Raw genomic sequence first — 22023 nt, 5'->3', positions numbered from 1 at the left:
TCTACTTGTAGATGAAAAATAATGTTGTCCTGTCAGCCACAAGAAGGAAATTAATTCAGTTAAAAATGTTGGGCCAGGCACGGTGGCTCACACCTGTAATCCCAGCACTTTGGGAGGCCGAAGTGGGCAGATCACTCGAGGTCAGGAGTTTGAGACCAGTCTGGCTAATGTGATGAAACCCCGTCTCTACTAAAAATACAAAAACTAGCCAGGCTCTAATTGCCGTGCGCCTATAATCCCAGCTACTTGGGAGGCTGAGGCAAGAGAATCGCTTGAGCCCAGGAGGCGGAGGTTATAGTGAGTCGAGATCGCGCCACTGCACTCCAGCCTGGGCGACAGAGCAAGACTCTGTCTCAAAAAAAAAAAAGAGAAAAAGAAAATATTGGCCTGGCACAGTGGTACATGCCTGTAGTCCCACCTATGGAAGGCCTAAGTGGGAGGATCTCTTGAGCCCAGGAGTTGGAGGTTGCAGTGAGCTGTGGTTGCACCACTGCACTCCAGCCTGGGTGACAGAACAAGACCCTGTTTCTAAAAATGAATGAACAAGCAAATATGTATATGCTGCCTTTGTTTTTCCTACAGATTATGTTAAGTTGTGATTATTGCATGCTTATTTTATGATTACATTTAGAGGAAGAGACATACAAATAAAGTGGTAGTGTTGTAAAAACTTGAAGCTTTTTATTTTAATCATGAAGAACATTTCAGTTACGTAAACGTATATCATCATGTGGAATAAAGAGGTTACTGTCTTCTGTCCTGTGTTGCTAAAGAGAATTTGTGAGATCACTGGCATGAATATAGCTACACACCAATATTTACCTATAAAATACATTTATTTTATGGACTTGACATGTGAGTATTTCTCCTATCCCTCTATCCCCTTTGGATATTTTCTGAGCTGTGAATGTAACTGGGTGTCTCATGTCATGACAGCCTGTAGTGCCCACCTCCCCGGGAGCTGCTTGTGTACTTGGCCTCCACGTGCAGCATGGGGTCTGAGTTCTACTTCACTATCTGGGGAACTTTTTTCCCCTTAAGTTTTTGTGTCTATCTGAACCCACCAATTAACATTTAAGGAAAAAACTTCACGAAGTGGGAAATAATCCTTTTTTCTCCAGCCACATCAGTGCCTTAGACAATATATTAAAGTGGGCATTCGGAAGAAGACAATGTTGTTTTCTAGAAGGATGGTGGAGTCCAGCTCAAGCACGTCAAATGTGTGCTGAGGTGGGCCTCATTAGTCCGCTGTTCTCCTTTCTCAAAAGGTTTGATTTGTTGCTGTTGTGACCCATTTTGATCATGGATTGGGTAGATTTTGCACCCCTGCCATGCCACCCCACCCTCCCTACCATAGCATTCAGCCCTTGATGCTTAGGTACTGTTCTAATTGAGGTTTTATTACAGGCTGTGACATTGATGAGAATCTGGATAGGTCAGTGACAAATTGTAGCTCTTGTTTTACTATCAAAAATGCCAGGTTTCTGGGTGTATTGGCTCGTTCTCACGCTGCTATAAAGACATACCTGAGGCTGGGTAATTTATAAGGAAAAGAGGTTTAATCGGTTCATGGTTCTGTGGGCAGGCTGTATAGGTTTCTGCTTCTGGGGAAGCCTCAAGCAACTTAAAATCATGGCGGAAGGCCTAGGAGAAGCAGGCATATTTTCACATGGCTGGCAGGAGAGAGAAAGCATGAAGGGGGAAGTGCTGCACACTTTCCAACAACCAGGTCTCATGAGAACTCACTCATTATCATGAGAACAGCAAGGGGGACGTCCGCCCCCATGATCCAGTCAGCTCCTACCAGGTCCCTCCCCCAACATTGAGGATTACAGTTAAACATGAGATTTGGGTGGGGACACAGAGCAAACCATATCATTTTGCCCCGGATCCCTCCCAAATCTCATGTCCTTTTCACATTTCTTTTTTTTTTTTTTCTTGTTTTTTTTTGAGACAGAGTCTCACTCTGTCACCTAGGCTGGAGTGCAATGACGCGATCTCAGCTCACTGCAACCTCTGTCCCCCAGGCTCTAGCGATTCTCCTGCCTCAGCTTCCTGAGTAGCTGGGATTGCAGGCATGCGCCACCACACCTGGCTAATTTTTATTTTATTTTATTTTATTTTGACATGCAGTTTTGCTCTTGTCGCCCAGGCTGGAGTGCAATGGTGTGATCTTGGCTCACTGCAACCTCTGCCTCCCGGGTTTGAGCAATTCTCCTGCCTCAGCCTCTTGAGTAGCTGGGATTACAGGTGGGCGCCACCATGCCTGGCTAATTTTTTTTTTTTTTTTTTGAGATGGAGTTTTGCTCTTGTTGCCCAGTCTGGAGTGCAATGGTGTGATCTCAGCTCACTGCAACCTCCACCTCCCAGGTTCAAGCAATTCTCCTCCCTCAGCCTCCTGAATAGCTGGGATTACAGGCACGCGCCACCATGCCTGGTTAATTTTTTTTTTTTTTGAGACGGAGTTTTGCTTTTGTTGCCCAGGCTGGAGTGCAATGGTGCGATCTCAGCTCACTGCAACCTCTGCTTCCTGGGTTCAAGTGATTCTCCTGCCTGAGCTTCTCAAGTAGCTGGGATTACAGGTGCCCGCCACCATGTCCATTTAATTTTTGTATTTTTAGTAGAAACGGGGTTTCACCATGTTGGCCAGGCTGGTCTCGAACTTCTGACCTCAGGTGATCCACTCGCCTCAGCCTCCCAAAGTGCTGAGATTACAGATGTGAGCCACTGCGCCCAGCCTAATATTTGTATTTTTAGTAGAGACAGGGTTTCACCATGTTGGTCAGGCTGGTCTCAAACTCCTGACCTCATGATCCACCCACCTCGGCCTCCCAAAGTGCTGAGTCCTTCTCACATTTCAAAACACAAATATGCCTTCCAGCAATTTCCCAAAGTCTTAACTCATTCCAGCCTTAACTCAAAAGTCCAAAGTCTTATCTGAGACAAGGTAAGTCCCTTCTGCCTATCAGCCTGTAAAATAAAAAGCTTACTTCCAAGAAACAATAGTAATACAGGCATTGGGTAAATGATTCTGTTCCAAAAGGGAAAAATTGACCAAAACAAAGGGGCTACAGGCTCCATGTAAGTCTGAAACCCAGCAGGGCAGTCTGAGTTCCACAATAATCATCTTTGACTCCATGTCTCACTTCCAGGCCACACTGGTGGAAGGGGTGGGCTCCCAAGGCCTTGGGCAGCTCTGCCTCTGTGGCTCTTCAGGGTACAGCTCCTGCAGCTGCTTTCATGGGCTGGCGTTGAGTGCCTGCTGCTTTTCTAGGTGTGTGGTACAAGCCGTAGATGGATCTACCATTCTGGGGTCTGGAGGGCAGTGGTCCTCTTCTCACAGCTCCACTAGGCAGTGCCCCAGTGGAGACTCTATGTGGGGCTCCAGTCCCACATTTCCCATCCACACTGCCCTAGTAGAGGCTCTCCGTGGGGGCTTTGCCCCTGCAGCAAGCTTCTGTCTGGACATCTGGACATTTCCATATACTTGGCCTCCACATCCAGCATCCTCTGAATTCAAGCAATTCTCCTGCCTCAGCTTCCTGAGTAGCTGGGATTACAGGCATGCGCCACCACAGATGTATGGATGATATCCATACATCCTGTGAAATCTAGGCGGAGGCTCCCAAGCCTTAACTCTTGCCCTGTGTGCACCTGCTGGGTTAACACCATGTAGAAGCCTTGGTAGCTGCCAGCTTGCACCCTTTGGGTCAGTGTCCTGAGATGTATCTGGGGCCCTTTCAGCCACCACTGGAGCTGGAGTGGCTGTGATGCCGGACACCATGTACTGAGGTTGCACAGAGCAGCAAGGCCCTGGGTCTGGCCCACAAAACCATTCTTCCTTCCTAGGCCTCCAGGCCTGTGATGGGAGGGGCTGCTGCAAAGGTGTCTGAGGCATTTTCCCCATTGTCTTGGCTATTAACATTCAGCTCCTCATGCAAATTTCTGTAGCTGGCTTGAACCCCTTCCCTGAAAAATGTGCTTTTTTTCCTACCACATGGTCAGGCTGCAAAATTTCCAAACTTTTATGCTCTGCTTCCCTTTTAAATATAAGTTCCAGTTTCAGATACTCTCTTCGTGCACGCATGTGAGTGTATGCTGTTAGAAGCAGCCAGGCCACATCTTGACTGCTTTGCTACTTAGGAATTTCTTCCACCACATACCCTAAATCATCTCTCTCAAGTTCAAAGTTCCACAGATCCTTAGAGCAGGGACACAGTGCTGCCTGTCTCTTTGCTAAAGCATAGCAAGAGTGACTTTTACTCCAATTCCCAATGGGTTCCTCATCTCCATCTGAGACCTCCTCAGCTTGGACTTCATTGTCCATATCACTGTCAGCATTTTGGTCAAAACCATTCAAAAAGCCTCTAGGAAGTTCATCTTCCTTTCTTCTTCTTAGCCCTTTAACCTGTTCAAACTTCGGCCCATTACCCATTTCCAAAGCTGCTTCCACATTTTCAGGTATCTTTATAGCAATGCCCTACTTCTCCAGTACCAATTTTCTGTATTAGTCTGTTCTCACACTGCTATAAAGATATACCTAATTCTGGGTAATTTATAAAGAAAAGAGGTTTGATCAGCTCATGGTTCCATGGGCTGTAGAGGCTTCTGCTTCTAGGGAGGCCTCAGGAAACTTAGCAATCATGGCGGGAGGGCAAAGGGGAAGCGAGCACATCTTACCTGGCCATAAGGATGAAGAGAGAGCAAAGGGGGAAGTGCCACACACTTTCCAACAACCAGATCTTGTGAGATATATCACGAAAACAGCAAGGGGGACATCTGCCCCCATGATCCAGTTACCTCCCATCAGGCCCCTCCCCCAATATTCGGGATTACAGTTCAACATGAGATTTTGGTGGGGACACAGAGCCAAACCATATCACTATGTGTCTGTAAACAGTGAGGTTATGATATGACCTCAGCTCTGCAGCCTGTAGGGGAATGTGGGGGAGGAAGGAGCTCACTGAGCTCAGGACTTGGAGGGAAGGACTGGGCCACTTTGTTCTCATAAACAAGCAGGACCAAGACCGGAGGCTTGTGGCCTTGCCCTGGTTGTAGATTGAGGATTTTCTATTGGTTTTAATTTTAAGAAACATGGACATTTAAGATAGTGTTTGGTTTTTTTAATGGTATTTAAGAAGAATAGAGTTTTAGGACTAAAATGAGTTCTGTATTTCTGTTCCGAGAGGAGTGTCCTTGGGTCATCCCTTGGCCATTTGTCTTGGTCCTTCACCCCATTCCCCTTTAGTTTGCAAGAATCTTCATTATTGCTGCTTGGTATCCTCTCTTCTTTTTACTTTGATCCTTTAATCTTTTTATTTAGGATTTTGTATTTAAAAGGCCCTTTACTTGAAAGAAGCATCAGAATTCCTGGAAATCCCAGGCTCTGGGAGGGAATTTCCCTTCCTCCTGCCTTCCCTCCCTCACGCCTGCCTTCCCTCCCTCCCGCCCTCCCTCCCTCCTTTCCTTTCCTTGTTCCTTCCTTCCTTTTCTTTCTTTCCTCCCTTCCTTCCCTTCTTTATCCCCTCCCCTCCCCTCCCTCCCTCTCTCCCTTCCTTTTCCATTTTCTTTTCTTCTTTTGACAGCGTCTTCCTCTGTCACCCAGGCTGGAGTGCAGTGGTACAACCTTGGTTCAAGGAAGCCTTGAACCAGCCTTGGTTCAAGGAAGCCTTGAACCAGCCTTGGTTCAAGGAAGCCTTGAACCAGCCTTGGTTCAAGGAAGCCTTGAACCAGCCTTGGTTCAAGGAAGCCTTGAACCAGCCTTGGTTCAAGGAAGCCTTGAACCAGCCTTGGTTCAAGGAAGCCTTGAACCAGCCTTGGTTCAAGGAAGCCTTGAACCAGCCTTGGTTCAAGGAAGCCTTGAACCAGCCTTGGTTCAAGGAAGCCTTGAACCAGCCTTGGTTCAAGGAAGCCTTGAACCAGCCTTGGTTCAAGGAAGCCTTGAACCAGCCTTGGTTCAAGGAAGCCTTGAACCAGCCTTGGTTCAAGGAAGCCTTGAACCAGCCTTGGTTCAAGGAAGCCTTGAACCAGCCTTGGTTCAAGGAAGCCTTGAACCAGCCTTGGTTCAAGGGAACCTCCCACCTCAGCCTCCCACGTAGCTGGGACTACAGGTGTGTGCCACCACTCCTAGCTAATTTTTAAAAATTGTTTGTAGAGATGGGGGTCTCACTGTTTTGTCTAGGCTGGTCTTGAACTCCTGGGCTCAAGCAGTCCTCCAGCCTTGACCTCTCAAAATGCTGGGATCACAGGCATGAGCCACTACACCGGCCTGGGAACTCCTTTAACTTGCGTTTGGAAGTTGGACATGAATCTCCTGAGTGTTCTTGAGTTTGGGCAGATGTACTGAGGATAAGAAGAACTTCCAAGGAGCTGGGTTTTTCTGGACTTGAGATAATGTGATTTTTAAGTGGCAAGAACTGAAGCCAGTGTTTGAGTGAGAATTGGAATGTGTGCATGCTTCCTGTTTATGCTTTGCACACACTGGTTTTGTTTTTTACCCACCGTCCTGGTGTGTACTCTACATTGTGCACAAGTTGTGGCACTAAAAACGCAAGGTCTGTTGCTCAGGTGGAAATGGACTGGTCATGTGTTTTGCCGTGCGGGCGCAGAGGTCAGGCTGGCTCTGTGGTTAGCAGGTGCAACCCACGCGGAAGGGGAGGAGGGGTTTCCTGACTGAACGAGAAGCCCCAAGTCAGGGCTGTCCTCCCAGGGTAGGTTTGGAGTAGGCACTGCACTCAGTCTCTTGTTGCTGTGAGGTTGGGGGATGGCCCTAGAGGGCTGTGGCAGTCTTGGGGCTGTGAGGTCTGGACCAGCCCTGCCCTGGTACCTGTACTGACCAAGAGAGGCCCACGGTCCCCTCCTCTCCCCACAGCTCTGGGGCTCCTGTCTACCTCTGAAAAGTGAGTTGCAGTGCCTCCCTCTCCTGGACTTCCAAATTGCGAGGTGGGGAAGGCCCAGGCCGTTCTTCCTGGAGTGGACCTGGACCCTTCACTTCTGCCTGGGCTCCTCTGCCTTGTGCGTTGGGGGGTTAGGGGTGGGGCGTCACCAGGGGTGGGGCATCGGGGGCGGGGCTAGGCTCTGCCAGTCAAGGCACACGGGGCCATGGCAGGGCAGGGCATGCAGAGCCGACCTGGCCTGGGGGTTGGCGGGTCCTGGACCATCCCGGGGAGTTGTAGGTTGGGGCTCCTGAGGGAAATGCAGATGATTTTTTCGGGAATGTTTTGGCTAGGCTTCCTGGACTGGGCAGAGCTGCTGCGGTGCGGGGTCTGAGTCCAAGTAGTTTGCTCCCTCCAGCTAGGTGGGTGTTGTGAGTGGAAAGGTCTCGATTTAGGATACATAAAACACAATTTTGTTTTAACTAATTCATTTTGTTTTGCTTAGATCAAGGAGAAGGAATAATGTGCTAGGCTGAATGATTGAGATGAGACAGCATTTCTGTCACTGTTATGAACAGGAGCCCTTCCTCCCCTTATTTATTTTTGAGACGGAGTCTCGCTCTGTTGCCCAGGCTAGAGAGCAGTGGCGTGATCTCGGCTCACTGCAACCTCCGCCTCCCGGGTTAAAGATATTCTCCTGCCTCAGCCTCCTGAGTAGCTGGGATTACAGGTGCCTGCCACCACGCCCAACTAATTTTTGTATTTTTAGTGGAGATGGGGTTTTGCCATGTTGGCCAGACTGGTCTCGAACTCCTGACCTCAAGTGATCCGCCTGCCTCGGCCTCCCAAAGTGGTGGGATTGCAAGCGAGAGCCACTGTGCCCGGCTTCTCCTTTTTATTGAGACATTATTTATCTTTTATACATATATATATTTTTTGAGATGGAGTTTTGCTCTTTTGCCCAGGCTGGAGTGAAGCAGCGTGATCTCAGCTCACTGCAACCTCCGCCCCCGCCCAGGTTAAAGTGATTCTCCTGCCTCAGCCTCCTGAGTAGCTGGGATTACAGGCATGTGCCACCACTCCCGGCTAATTTTTATATTTTTAGTAGAGACAGGGTTTCGCCATGTTGGCCAGACTGGTCTCCAACTCCTGACCTCAGGTGATCCACTCACCTTAGCCTCCGAAACTGCTGAGATTACAGGCGTGAGCCAGCGCGCCTGGCCTATCATTTACATTTGTATTGTAAGCTAATTTGTCCTTAATCTGGAGGTTTCATAAAATCCTAGAATCCATCAGCCATAAGGAGACTTGGCAGCGCTGCTTGAGGGCGCTGGTCTCCGTAGCCAGCCTGTGGTGCTTCAGCCCCCTAGGGGCAGCCCCTGGGCTACAGAAGCAGCATCCCTTGCTAGGAGAAAACCTTCCCGAGCCTCCTAGAAGTCAGGAGAGGCCACGGTTCTGGAGGAGAGGGCGGAGCCACTGCCTTGCAGAGCCTGGTTTATCTGCCTCTGCTGGGCCTCCCTCCTCCCCAGTGCCCCCCTCCTCCCCAGTGCCCCCTTTTCCTTTCGCCTCTGCCCTGGGCCGTCCTCAGCTGTCCCTTAATGGAAGTGAGCACTGGGGATGCTACAGACCAGGCAGAGGCATCTGTGCTGTGTTTCTGGCCCTAACACTGGTATGAGGCCTGGCATGTTGGTCAGTGCTTGTCAGAGGATTCCTGAGCGCAGTTGAATTGGACACACAGCAGAATGGTGGATGATTCTAGACATTATTCGGTAGTGTGTTACATAGCATTCTTAAACATTTTTTCAAAAGATTACAAAACTTAATTTCGTGGGTAGGATTTGTGGCTGGTGGTGGTGATGAGGACTGTGAGATGGAGTGGGGTTTGGCGGGTGCCTCCAGGAGGGGACAGCATGTGAGGGGCACAGCTGGTGCCCAAAAATGCCTGTAGACCCCGGCAGCCTCACAAGGTCTGCCTTGCCATGCTCCACCCCGGCTCATCTCAGGCCAGGAGACCTTGTCGGCAGAGCTGTGCCGTGGCAGGCAGGGTGTCTTTGGTGTGCCTCAAGGCCCTGCTCTTAAAAGTATTGAGGACCCCAGAGGGCTCTTGTTTATTGGGTTGTATCTAATGATAGTTACTGTAAAAGAAATGAAAACTGAAAAGTTAAAAATCACATTTTTAAAAAATAATAAAAGTAAACATGTAACATTTTATTTACATGTTAGGGAATACAGCAGTTTCTGTGAAAAGTACTTTTTCTGAATGAAAAAAACTCAGTTGAATGGCATTGTTTTCCATGTTGGTCCATCTCTGTCATGTCTGGCTAATCGAAGAGTCAGCTGGATTTGCAGATTGGCTTCTGCACCCAGCCTGAGGTGATACTGTCTGAAGAAAATCTGGTCTCCCATAGACATGTGGTTGGCAAGGGGGAAGTATTTTGATATCTTTTCAGATAATTGCAGCTATTCTGCTTTGATATGACACGAAAACTCAACAAGGTGAAACTGTGCCAATGACCTTCTTCCTCTGTGACATTAAAGCCCATCTTGGATGCATCTTTGGCCCATGCGTGATTTTGAATATTAGGCACTGGGCATTTGGGGAGTGTCGGCTCACCTTGTTAGGAAGATCTTCCCCATATTGACACATTTTATTATATGGTATCAAAAATCATAGTCACTAATGATACCGCTCATGTAATAAGAAAAGTCATAAATATGGAGAAACTTTCAAGCTCATAGGGACAGATACACATTTACATGTGTTTCGAAAATTCAAAAGGTAGAGTTTTAACATTGCCAACAAATACTACTGGTTGTTTTCTTTGAGGCTCACTCTGTTTTGTGGAAATGTCTGCCAGATGTCCAGGTCTGACTGAGTGGCATGTCCAGGCCTGAGTGGCATGTCCAGGCCTGAGTGGCATGTCCAGGCCTGAGTGGCATGTCCAGGCCTGAGTGGCATGTCCAGGTCTGAGTGGCATGTCCAGGCCTGAGTGGCATGTCCAGGTCTGAGTGGCATGTCCAGGCCTGAGTGGCATGTCCAGGCCTGAGTGGCATGTCCAGGCCTGAGTGGCATGTCCAGGTCTGAGTGGCATGTCCAGGCCTGAGTGGCATGTCCAGGCCTGAGTGGCATGTCCAGGTCTGAGTGGCATACATTTTGCCAGTTGTTCTTTTAAGTGAAGATGCTCTGTGAGTGAGGAAAGCTTCGGGTTCCACGCAGCCACTGCACCTGGCCTGCTGCCTGCCCCCTTCCTCTGATGTGGAACGCTGGAGAGCTGTGCTCGCAGGCCATCATCTCACTGCCTCATCCAGGGCACTCTCAGGCGAGCCCCCCAAGTGCCTGCTGGTCAAGAGTTCAGTTGCTGGAGTACACTTCGGTGTCCTGACCTGGTCGATGCTAAGGGGCTGACACCACCGCTTGGGCACCGTCTGTGCAAATATCAGCACAGTGAAAAAGGCAGTTGAGGTCCTAGTATTACCATGAAAATAGTTTTGACCTCCTGGACTCCTGGAAGGATTGCAGGGACCCCGGAGAGCTCCTGTTGGGGGGTAGGTGTGAAGGGTGCAGGCTGAGCTGGCTGGCGTACAGCTGTGATGGACCAGGAAAGGTAGCATGCTCTGCATGTTCGAGGGCTGGCCATGAGCCGCTGGGCTGCTGGCCCTGGCTTGGCAGTGGGAGATCAGGGGGTGGGAGGTGGAAACCTGGGCCCCCCTGCCTTACCGTGGTGGGGTGGGCTGTGCACAGTTGCTAAGACCAGCTCCTGGGGAGGGTGATGCAGTTAGGTCCGGTGTTACCAAGTCAGCCCAGAAGGCAGCGAGACCATATGGATGTGAGCCCTGGAAAGCAGTAGGCACATCCGGGCTCAGGTAGGGGCTGGCCTGGCGTCTGCTTTGTGGGGAGGAGGGGTTCTGTTGAGAGGCCCCATTGTTGACACGTTTTCTCATCCAGACGCTGGACACCCGGGTTTTTGCAGCCTGTTATACTTCTTACCTGTTGATAGTCAATTAAAGATGGAATCAGTGCGTGGCTGGCCTCCTGCAGCTGTCTGACTGGCTGCTCCTAGTGACCTCGGGCAGGTCTGTGCCTCTCCTCTTCTGGTTGTGGACTCGGAGCACCAAGTGTGCCTCCCTCAGTTGTTCCTATTTTATCACTCTGACCCGGAGGCTTCCTGCCCACTTCCAGCTTCCAGTGGCCTCACCAGAGGGCTTTCTCCAGTATCACATCACCAGGTGTGGGTGTCAGCCTGACAGCTCCCACTTGCAGTCTGGCATCTCCAACTGCCCAGAGTGGTCAGCAGCCCTCTTCCCCGGCCCCCAGCTGTGGGTGGGGCATTTGCAGACTCCCTGCTGCCTCCTTATGGACTCCATGGTCCTGCTGCTGCGTCGGGAGAGGACTGGCTAGGAGTGTTTTATGTGTTTATGTTCACTTCTCCAACCAGACTCTAAGCTTCTTGAAGGCAAGGATTTTTGTGTAAAAAAAAAAAAAAAAATTCTGTCCAAGTGCCACCCAAGTGCAGTGGCTCACACCTCTAATCCCAGCACTTTGGGAGGCTGAGGCGGGCGGATCACTTGAGGCCAGGAGTTTGAGACCAGCCTGGCCAACATGGTGAAACCCCCATCTCTATTGAAAACACAAAAAGCAGCTGGGTGTGGTGGTGTGCACCTGTAGTCCCAGCTACTCAGGTGGGTGAGGCCTGAGAATCGCTTGAACTGTGGAAGCAGAGGTTGCAGTGAGCCGAGATCGCGCCACTGTACTCCAGCCTGGGCGAGAGAGTGAACTCTGTCTCAACAAAAAAATTGTAAGAGGCCTTGTATAATACATACCTCTATAGATGCTTAATCTCAAAGATTTAGTGATTTAAGTTCCTTATTGAATTTTCTTGATTTATCTATTTCTATAATTTTTTGTAGGAGGTTAGACATTTGAAATATATGAATTACTGTCAGCAGTAGAATGCATTTTGAAATAAATTGTAACACTCCTGTAACAGAGCCCAAAGATTTCAGATATCTAATTATATAAATGATACATGAATGCGTTCTTATTGTTAAGAAACTGTCTTCAAAAATAGAAATACAGGAGAAGTTTCCTTGGACTGTGTTCTGAATGCCAGTTCTTCTCCTGGAGGCAACTGTAACCAGCTGGCAGGAGTAAATCTGACTGTCCAGCAGCTCATGGTGAATGTTGTAACTACGATTTTTTGACTTTTTCCAAATGATGTCCATTTGGAAAAGCGGCCTCCCACTGAACCCGGCTGACGGCTGTTGTTTCTCTCTAACAGGCAGTTCCGGCGAGGGGGGAGCCTCAGCAGGATTGCTGTGTGAAAACCGAGCTGCTGGGAGAAGGTGAGGGCGGTGTGCACCGAGGGACAGGAGCAGCGCCTCCCTCCAGACTAGAAAACCTGCTGCTCTTCCTCTCTTATTAGTCCCCGTCTTCTGACTTTCTTTGCTTTACCTAGGTTTATGGTATAGTTTCTAATCTATCCCATTCCTAAATAGCACAGTTGCACAGACATACACAAAAGCTCTGCCAGAGAAGGAACACATTTGTCAAAGTATGAAAAGCAAAAATCCTGTATATCCTTGTCTTAAAGTACACCCAGAAAATTAAAAGTGAGTGGCCACACAAATGTTTATAGCAGCATTGTCACGTCGCCGAAAACCGGAGACACTCCGGTGTCCTCAGTTGATAAGGAACTGGATAAACAGATCGTGGTACATCCACACAGTGGGACAGCGGTCAGCAGCCCAGAAGAGCACACAGCATGACTGACGCCGCACCATGGATGAAGCTTTTGTACGGTTTGTTAAGTGAAGGAGGCCAGACCCAAAGGGCCACAAGCTGCATGACTCCAATTTTATGGCAGACACTTGGAGAACAGCAGTGGTTACCAGGAGGTGGAGGGAGTGGTGTGGAAGCAAGTGTCTGCAGAGAGGCAGGGTGAGGGGAGTTGGGGCGAGGGGAGTCGGCGGGGCTGCACCCCTCTGTAAGGCGTGGCGCACACATGAGTTCAGGGTTCGGATGTTCTTGGAGAGCCTGCACCACCAAGAGCGCCCCCAGGAAATGAGGGCAGGTGGCGCCAGACGAGCTGTGCTGTGCTCCACAGTGAAGGGAGAGTGGTGTTCTGGCAGGACCCATAAGGGTGGCGGCCGTGGGAGCAGCTCAGACACTGGACTTGCCTAAGGCTCTCCCAGCTGGAGCCTGCTCCTCTCCAGACAGCGCGCAAGGCCTGGCTCCTCATGGACTGTGGGCTGTGGCCCCTGCCGTGTTCTCCTTTCACCCTAGATGGCCTCGCTGTGCCTGTGGGTGCTCGTCCACCCACTGGCTGTGCACTGTGGTGACCGCTGCCCACCTCTGCCGCTACCCCTAGCCGGCCCTCCAGGGTTGCCCCCACCTCCTGCACCATCCACCTCCTGCAGCCTGACTGGGTGTTTTCTTCCTGTACTTTGGCCCCTTCCTGTTGCCGTCCTTTCTGTGTCTTTGAACTGTTTCTTCTGTTGGCTCCAGTGTCCTCCGGCTCTTCCCCCTTCTCTCCCTGGTCACCCCTCCTTTGACCTTCCTAGTGGAACTTGTTTCCTACGTGACACCAGATGCCACAAGCCCCAGGTTATTCCATTACCCTTTAGGCTTTGCCTGTGCCCTGTTCCCTTACACACTGCCGCTGAGCCACGGCCTCTCCACCCTGGGGGAACTGCTGGACCCCCACGGTGGCTGCCCCATCTTGCTTTCCCTGCAGCAGTTGCAGAGGGCTCCAGGTTCTCCACGTCCTCGCCACCATTTCTTAGTGTCTGTGGCTGTCCTGGCGGGTGGGAAGTGGCATCTCATTGTGATTTTGGTTTGCATTTTCCTGACGGCCAGTGATGTTGAGCATCATTTCGTGTGCTTACTGGCCATCTTTAGAGCTTCTTTGGAGAAATATCTCTTCTCCTGTGATTTCAAATTGGATTGATTTTTATTGTTGAGTTTTCAGTGTTCTTTATATAAGCAGAAGTCCCTTATCAGCCATGGGATTTGCAAATATTTTCTTCCAGTCTGTGGCTTGTCTCTCCCCTTTCTTGATGGTGTCCTTTGAAGTATAAATGTTTTCAATTTTGATGAAGTCCGACTTACCTGTTTTTTTTCTCCTTTTAGTTGCTGGTGCTTTTGGTCTAACACCTAAGAACTTACCATTACTTAATAGAAGGTCACAAACATTTACATTTATTTTTTCTTGGAGTTTTATAGTTTTATCTCTTTTATTTAGGTTTTCGATCAATTTTGAGTTAATTTTTGTATATGATTTGAAGTAGGGGTCCCAGTTTATTATTTTGCAAGTTGATAATCAGTTGTCCCAGCAACATTTATGAAAAAGACCTTTCTTCCCTCATTGAATTGTTCTTGCACCCTCGTTGAAAATCAGTTGGCTTTAAATGTGAGGGTTTATTGTAAGATTTTCTTTTTAGACAGGGTCTCCCTCTGTAATCCAGGCTGGAGTGTGATCATGGCTTACTCTAGCCTCCATCTCCCTGGGCTCAGGCAATCCTACCACCTCAGCCTCCCAAGTAGCTGGGACCACAGGTGTGAGCCACCACACCACGCTAATTTTTTTTTTTTTTTTTTTTTTGAGATGGAGTCTTGCTCTGTCACCTGGGCTGGAGTGCAGTGGCACGATCTCGGCTCACTGCAAGCTCCGCTTCCCGGGTTCACGCCATTCTTCTGCCTCAGCCTCACGAGTAGCTGGGAATACAGGCACCCGCCACCATGCCCGGCTAATTTTTTTTGTATTTTTAGTAGAGACGGGGTTTCACCATGTTAGCCAGGATGGTCTCCATCTCCTGACCTCATGATCCACCCGCCTTGGCCTCCCAAAGTGCTGGGATTACAGGCGTGAACCACTGTGCCTGGCCCCTAAGTATTATATTTTTTGATGCTATTTTAAATAGAATTGTTTTAAAAATTCTTTTTCATTTTGATCATTGATACTGTATAGAAATACAAGTGATTGGCTGGGCACACTGGCTCATGCCTGTAATCCCAGCACTTTGGGAGGCCAAGGTGGGCAGATCACCTGAGGTCAGGAGTTCAAGAGCAGCCTGGCCAACGTGGTGAAACCCCATCTCTACTAAAAATACAAAAATTAGCGGGACGTGGTGGCTCGCACCTATAATCCCAGCTACTCATGAGGCTGAGGCAGGAGAATCACTTGAACCCGGGAGGCAGAGCTTGCAGTGGGCAGAGATCATGCCATTGCACTCCAGCCTGGGTGACAGAGCGAGACTCCATCTCAAAAAATAAAAAAAGTAAAAAAAAAAAAAATTGATTTTTGCATATTTATCTTATATCCTATAACCTTGCTAAACTCGTTTATTAGTTCTAATGATTTAAACTTCCTTGGGAATTTCTGTATAAAAGCTTGTGTCATCTTTAGGGCTCATTTGGTTTCTTCCATTCCAATCTGCATTCTTTTTATTTCTGTTTCTTCCTTATGGCCCTACTTCGAATCTCCAGTACAGGGTTGAATAGAAGTGGCAAGACTGGACATCCTTGTCTGGTTTCTGATCTTAGGGAGAGAGCTTCCCGGGTTTCACCTTTAAGTGTGATGTTAGCTGTAGTTTTTCATAGATGCCCTATGTTAGATTGAGGAAGTTTTCTTTTCTTAGCAAACCATTTGCTAAGTGTTTTGACCATGAAGGGGTGTTCATTTTTTCCTGTCTAATGAGATGCTTGTGTGGTTTTGTCCTTTATTTTGTTCTATTGATATTTGGCATATTAATTCATTTTTAGCTATTAAGCCAACCTTGCATTTCTGGGGTTAAATTCCACTTGTTCATGGTTTAATCCTCCTCACCAATTTTGTTTTGTTGTTGGGGGGTGCGGAGCTGGATTCAGTTTGCTCATTTTTTTTTTTTAATTTTTTTTAATGAGACCTATCACCCAGGCTGGAGTGCAGTGGTGCAATCATAGCTCACTGAAGCCTTGACCTCCTGGGCTCAAGCGACCCTCCTGCCACAGCCTTCTGAGTATCTGGGACTACAAGTGTGCACCTCCATGCCCGGCTAATTTTTTAATTTTTGGTACAGAGTCTCACTATGTTGCCCAGGTGGGTCGTGAACTCCTGGGTTCAAGCGATCATGCCTCCTTGGCCTCCCAAAGTGCTGGGATTCCAGGCATGAGCCACCACACCCAGCTTATAGATTCAATTTGAGGGGACTTGACAGCTTTGTAATGTCATCCATTTAGGAGCATGAAATGCCTTCTATTTAACTTTTTTTTCCAACACATTGGCTTTGAGTAATCTTGGCAAATTTCCTAATACCCTTTGTAGTTTTCCCTACTTCTGTGAATGATACTTTTTTTTCTTACATTTTCTAGGTAATGTTGATATAAATAAATGTCTTTGATTTTGTAACATGATTTCAAATTCAGCAGTCTGGTTGTACTCTTGTGTTTTAGTTGCTAATTGAGTCTGTTTTTAAGTAAATGATTGTGTCAGATGCAGGCGGGAACAGTTTGCCCCTCACATTATTCTTTCCCTTTGGTGTCACCTGCACTGCCTTTTTATGTCAGACACTGGTAGTGTTAATAGATCTTATATGCAATTAATTTAGCATTTACATATACATCTGCTGCAGGATTTGGTATGAGGAAGTTTCCACTTACTCTGTTTTGTTAAGGGTTTTTAAAACATAGTTGTTTATTCAGAACACACACATTAGATGCCAGGCCTCGTTTATGTGCTCAGGGTACACTGGTAAACAGACAGGGCATTTGCGCTCATAGGACTTAACGTCCTCGGGTGGAAGGACAGACGGCCAGCATGACAGATGATCAGGTCTGTTGTGCTCGAGGTGATAAGCACCAGGAAGAACAGAGCTAGGAAGGAGGGCACTGGGCGGTGGCATCTCAGGCTTGACTGAAGCTCCGTGTGCACCCAGCGATGCCATCACAGGCTTCCTGCCTCAGCCTGTCCTGAGCTGAGTGTGTGTGTCAATCTCGTGATGTAAAATAGTGTCTCCTTGACTGCCCTGGATATGATTTCCTGGGGTTGTCATCAGAGAGTGAGCTTCTGTAGGGAGTGGAGAGCAGACCACGGACGTGCTCCAAGTATAAGCCCTTTTTCTGACCCATTTTCTCTGTTATTGTGAAGCCTCTTCTGAAGCCTTGTTTTCTATCTCCAAATAACACTCCATGTTTTATTATAGCAGTGATTCCCCAAACTTAACCAACTAACGTTCAACGTTAATGCTTAAGAAATGTTTACGTTTAATATGTTTGAACTGAAATGCTGGTTTGCTATGAAACAAAATAATTTTCTGTAGACAGTTTTATATAAGCCAGCCAAAGAAATTGTGTTGGTGGTGGTGTCATGGGGGGAGGAAATTGTGTTGGTGTCATGGTGGGGGGAGGAAATTGTGTTGGTGTTGTGGGGGGGAGGAAATTGTGGTGTCGTGGTGGGGGAGGAAGTTGTGTTGGTGTCATGATGGGGGAGGAAGTTGTGGTGTCATGGTGGGGGAGGAAGTTGTGGTGTCATGGTGGGGGAGGAAGTTGTGGTGTCACGGTGGGGGAGGAAGTTGTGGTGTCACGGTGGGGGAGGAAGTTGTGTTGGTGTCATGGTGGGGGAGGAAGTTGTGGTGTCACGGTGGGGGAGGAAGTTGTGTTGGTGTCATGGTGGGGGAGGAAGTTGTGGTGGTGTCATGGTGGGGGAGGAAGTTGTGGTGGTGTCATGGTGGGGGAGGAAGTTATGTTGGTGTCATGGTGGGGGAGGAAGTTGTGTTGGTGTCATGGTAGGGGAGGAAGTTGTGGTGGTGTCATGGTGGGGGAGGAAGTTGTGTTGGTGTCATGGTGGGGGAGGAAGTTGTGTTGGTGTCATGGTGGGGGAGGAAGTTGTGTTGGTGTCATGGGGGAGGAAGTTGTGTTGGTGTCATGGTGGGGGAGGAAGTTGTGGTGTCACGGTGGGGGAGGAAGTTGTGGTGTCATGGTGGGGGAGGAAGATGTGGTGTCACGGTGGGGGAGGAAGTTGTGGTGGTGTCATGGTGGGGGAGGAAGTTGTGGTGGTGTCACGGGGGGGAGGAAGTTGTGGTGGTGTCACGGTGGGGGAGGAAGTTGTGGTGTCACGGTGGGGGAGGAAGTTGTGGTGTCACGGTGGGGGAGGAAGTTGTGTTGGTGTCACGGTGGGGGTGGAAGTTGTGTTGGTGTCACGGTGGGGGAGGAAGTTGTGTTGGTGTCACGGTGGGGGAGGAAGTTGTGGTGTCACGGTGGGGGAGGAAGTTGTGGTGTCATGGTGGGGGAGGAAGTTGTGTTGGTGTCACGGTGGGGGAGGAAGTTGTGGTGTCACGGTGGGGGAGGAAGTTGTGGTGTCACGGTGGGGGAGGAAGTTGTGTCACGGTGGGGGAGGAAGTTGTGGTGGTGTCATGGTGGGGGAGGAAGTTGTGGTGTCATGGTGGGGGAGGAAGTTGTGGTGTCATGGTGGGGGAGGAAGTTGTGGCGTCATGGTGGGGGAGGAAGTTGTGGTGTCACGGTGGGGGAGGAAGTTGTGTCACGGTGGGGGAGGAAGTTGTGGTGTCATGGTGGGGGAGGAAGTTGTGGTGTCACGGTGGGGGAGGAAGTTGTGTTGGTGTCATGGTGGGGGAGGAAGTTGTGTTGGTGTCATGGTGGGGGAGGAGGTTGTGGTGTCATGGTGGGGGAGGAAGTTGTGTTGGTGTCATGGTGGGGGAGGAAGTTATGGTGGTGTCACGGTGGGGGAGGAAGTTGTGGTGTCATGGTGGGGGAGGAAGTTGTGGTGTCATGGTGGGGGAGGAAGTTGTGTTGCTGTCATGGTGGGGGAGGAAGTTGTGGTGTCATGGGGGAGGAAGTTGTGGTGTCATGGTGGGGGAGGAAGTTGTGGTGTCATGGTGGGGGAGGAGGTTGTGGTGGTGTCATGGTGGGGGAGGAAGTTGTGTTGGTGTCATGGTGGGGGAGGAAGTTATGGTGGTGTCACGGTGGGGGAGGAAGTTGTGGTGTCATGGTGGGGGAGGAGGTTGTGGTGGTATCACGGTGGGGGAGGAAGTTGTGGTGGTGTCACGGTGGGGGAGGAAGTTGTGGTGTCATGGTGGGGGAGGAAGTTGTGGTGTCATGGTGGGGGAGGAAGTTGTGGTGTCATGGTGGGGGAGGAAGTTGTGGTGTCATGGGGGAGGAAGTTGTGGTGTCATGGTGGGGGAGGAAGTTGTGGTGTCATGGTGGGGGAGGAAGTTGTGGTGTCATGGGGGAGGAAGTTGTGGTGTCATGGTGGGGGAGGAAGTTGTGGTGTCATGGTGAGGGAGGAAGTTGTGTCACGGTGGGGGAGGAAGTTGTGGTGGTGTCACGGTGGGGGAGGAAGTTGTGGTGGTGTCATGGTGGGGGAGGAAGTTGTGTTGGTGTCATGGTGGGGGAGGAAGTTGTGTCATGGTGGGGGAGGAGGTTATGGTGGTGTCATGGTGGGGGAGGAAGTTGTGTTGGTGTCACGGTGGGGGAGGAAGTTGTGGTGTCATGATGGGGGAGGAAGTTGTGGTGTCACGGTGGGGGAGGAAGTTGTGGTGGTGTCACGGTGGGGGAGGAAGTTGTGGTGTCATGGTGGAGGAAGTTGTGTTGTTGTCATGGTGGGGGAGGAAGTTGTGGTGTCACGGTGGGGGAGGAAGTTGTGGTGTCACAGTGGGGGAGGAAGTTGTGGTGGTGTCATGGTGGGGGAGGAAGTTGTGGTGGTGTCACGGTGGGGGAGGAAGTTGTGGTGTCATGGTGGGGGAGGAAGTTGTGGTGTCATGGTGGGGGAGGAAGTTGTGTTGGTGTCACGGTGGGGGAGGAAGTTGTGGTGTCACGGTGGGGGAGGAAGTTGTGGTGTCACGGTGGGGGAGGAAGTTGTGTTGGTGTCATGGTGGGGGAGGAAGTTGTGGTGGTGTCACGGTGGGGGAGGAAGTTGTGGTGTCATGGTGGGGGAGGAAGTTGTGGTGTCATGGTGGGGGAGGAAGTTGTGGTGTCATGGTGGGGGAGGAAGTTGTGTTGGTGTCACGGTGGGGGAGGAAGTTGTGGTGTCATGGTAGGGGAGGAAGTTGTGGTGGTGTCATGGTGGGGGAGGAAGTGGTGTCATGGTGGTGGGGGAGGAAGTTGTGGTGGCGTCATGGTGGGGGAGGAAGTGGTGGTGGTGGTGGTGCCATGGAGAGCGTGGCCTGCAGTCAGTGACACTTGTTTCTCTGTTAGCAGAGACACCTATGGCTGCCGATGAAGGCTCAGCAGAGAAACAGGCAGGAGAGGCCCACATGGCTGCGGACGGTGAGACCAATGGGTCTTGTGAAAACAGCGATGCCAGCAGTCATGCAAATGCTGCAAAGCACACTCAGGACAGCGCAAGGGTCAACCCCCAGGATGGCACCAACACACTAACCCGGATAGCGGAAAACGGGGTTTCAGAAAGAGACTCAGAAGCGGGGAAGCAAAACCACGTCACTGCCGATGACTTTGTGCAGACTTCTGTCATCGGCAGCAACGGATACATCTTAAATAAGCCGGCCCTACAGGCACAGCCCTTGAGGACTACCAGCACTCTGGCCTCTTCGCTGCCTGGCCATGCTGCAAAAACCCTTCCTGGAGGGGCTGGCAAAGGCAGGACTCCAAGCGCTTTTCCCCAGACGCCAGCCGCCCCACCAGCCACCCTTGGGGAGGGGAGTGCTGACACAGAGGACAGGAAGCTCCCGGCCCCTGGCGCCGACGTCAAGGTCCACAGGGCACGCAAGACCATGCCGAAGTCCGTCGTGGGCCTGGTAATTTTGTGTCTTCTCTTGCTGTTTCCTTTTTCCCATCTCTTTTGTTTTAATAACGGCAAATGGACTTTGGTGCATTGAGGAGAAGCCAGTTAAGTGTCAGTGGTTATCCGACAGGGCCTATGAGGAGCTAGGAGAAGGCCGGGAGCAGTGGCTTACGGCCGTTATCGCAGCACTTTGGGAGGCTGAGGCGGGTGGATTGCTTGAGCCTAGGAGTTTGAGACCAGCCTGGGCAGCGTGGCGAAACTCAAATGCAAAATTTTGTAAAAAATGCAAAAATTAACTGGGCATAGTGGTGCGCACCTGTAGTCCCAGCTACTCAGGAGTGTGAGGTGGGAGGATTGCTTGAGCCTGGTGGAGACTGCAGTGAGCCCGGATCACCTCACTGCACTCCAGCTTGGGCAGCAGAGTGAGACCCTGTCTCAAAAAAAAAAAAGAGGAGATGCTGCTAATGCCTTGTGCGTGAGTGACAAAGCGGAGTGATGCCAGGTGACGCCTTGCTTCCTTCTTGTGCTTTCTCTTCTCACAGGATTCTGTTGCTCTCTGTAGAAACATGTCAGATCCTTTCAAGGAGGCCACGGCCTCTTCTGCTTTGGACTTTGGGGCTTTCACTCCAGCTAGGGAAGACTCAGCCCTGACCCTGTTTCATTGAGAAGTGAATAGAAATGAACTTGGTTAGGGCCAGAATGTCACAGAAGTGAGGGGCAAAGGGCCACCTGGAGACATGCCGAGGTCTCCCTCCCAACCCTGAGCTGCTGGGCTCAGCCGTACCTTGAGAGCAGAATGAGTCTTGAATCCTGAGCGCTTCACACACAGGGCGCGCCCACCCCTCGCATGCACCATGATTTTCACACGCAGGGTGCGCCCGCCCCTCACGCACCGTGATGATTTTCACACACAGGGCACGCCTGCCCCTCACACGCACCGTGCTGATTTTCACACAGAGGGCACGCCTGCCCCTAACACGCACCGTGCTGATTTTCACACACAGGGCACGCCCGCCCCTCACGCGCACCGTGCTGATTTTCACACACATGGCACGCGTGCCCCTCACGCACCGTGCTGATTTTCACACACAGGGCGCGTCCGCCCCTCACGCGCACCGTGCTGATTTTCACACACAGGGCATGCCCGCCCCTCACACGCACCGTGCTGATTTTCACACACAGGGTGCGCCCGCCCCTCACACGCACCGTGCTGATTTTCACACACATGGCACGTGTGCCCCTCACACGCACCATGCTGATTTTCACACACAGGGCGTGCCCGCCCCTCACACGCACTGTGCTGATTTTCACACACAGGGCGTGCCCGCCCCTCACACGCACTGTGCTGATTTTCACACACAGGGCGCGTCCGCCCCTCACGCGCACTGTGCTGATTTTCACACACATGGCACGCG

General features: G+C 50.4%; 1 protein-coding gene across 23 annotated transcripts in view; it reads left to right on the top strand.

The window, feature by feature from the left end:
* EHMT1 (euchromatic histone lysine methyltransferase 1) overlaps positions 1–22023 on the top strand; it is a 226910-nt gene that overhangs the window by 82891 nt on the left and 121996 nt on the right. For 10 of the 23 annotated variants that reach the window (XM_034929673.3, XM_055117400.1, XM_055117389.1 and 7 more), the window contains exons 2-3: positions 12155–12218; positions 20062–20621. In XM_034929673.3, coding sequence (XP_034785564.2) covers positions 12155–12218; positions 20062–20621 — 624 coding nt within the window. The remainder of the gene's footprint in view (positions 1–12154; positions 12219–20061; positions 20622–22023) is intronic. The other 13 variants (XM_055117390.1, XM_034929675.2, XM_055117388.1 and 10 more) reach the window with 3 other exon arrangements.

The sequence above is a fragment of the Pan paniscus genome, chromosome 11 (genome assembly GCF_029289425.2).
Source record: "Pan paniscus chromosome 11, NHGRI_mPanPan1-v2.0_pri, whole genome shotgun sequence".
In the NCBI taxonomy this organism is placed as follows: domain Eukaryota; kingdom Metazoa; phylum Chordata; class Mammalia; order Primates; family Hominidae; genus Pan; species Pan paniscus.
Note: the sequence above shows the minus strand (reverse complement) of the source record. Positions and strands in the feature narration are given on the sequence as shown.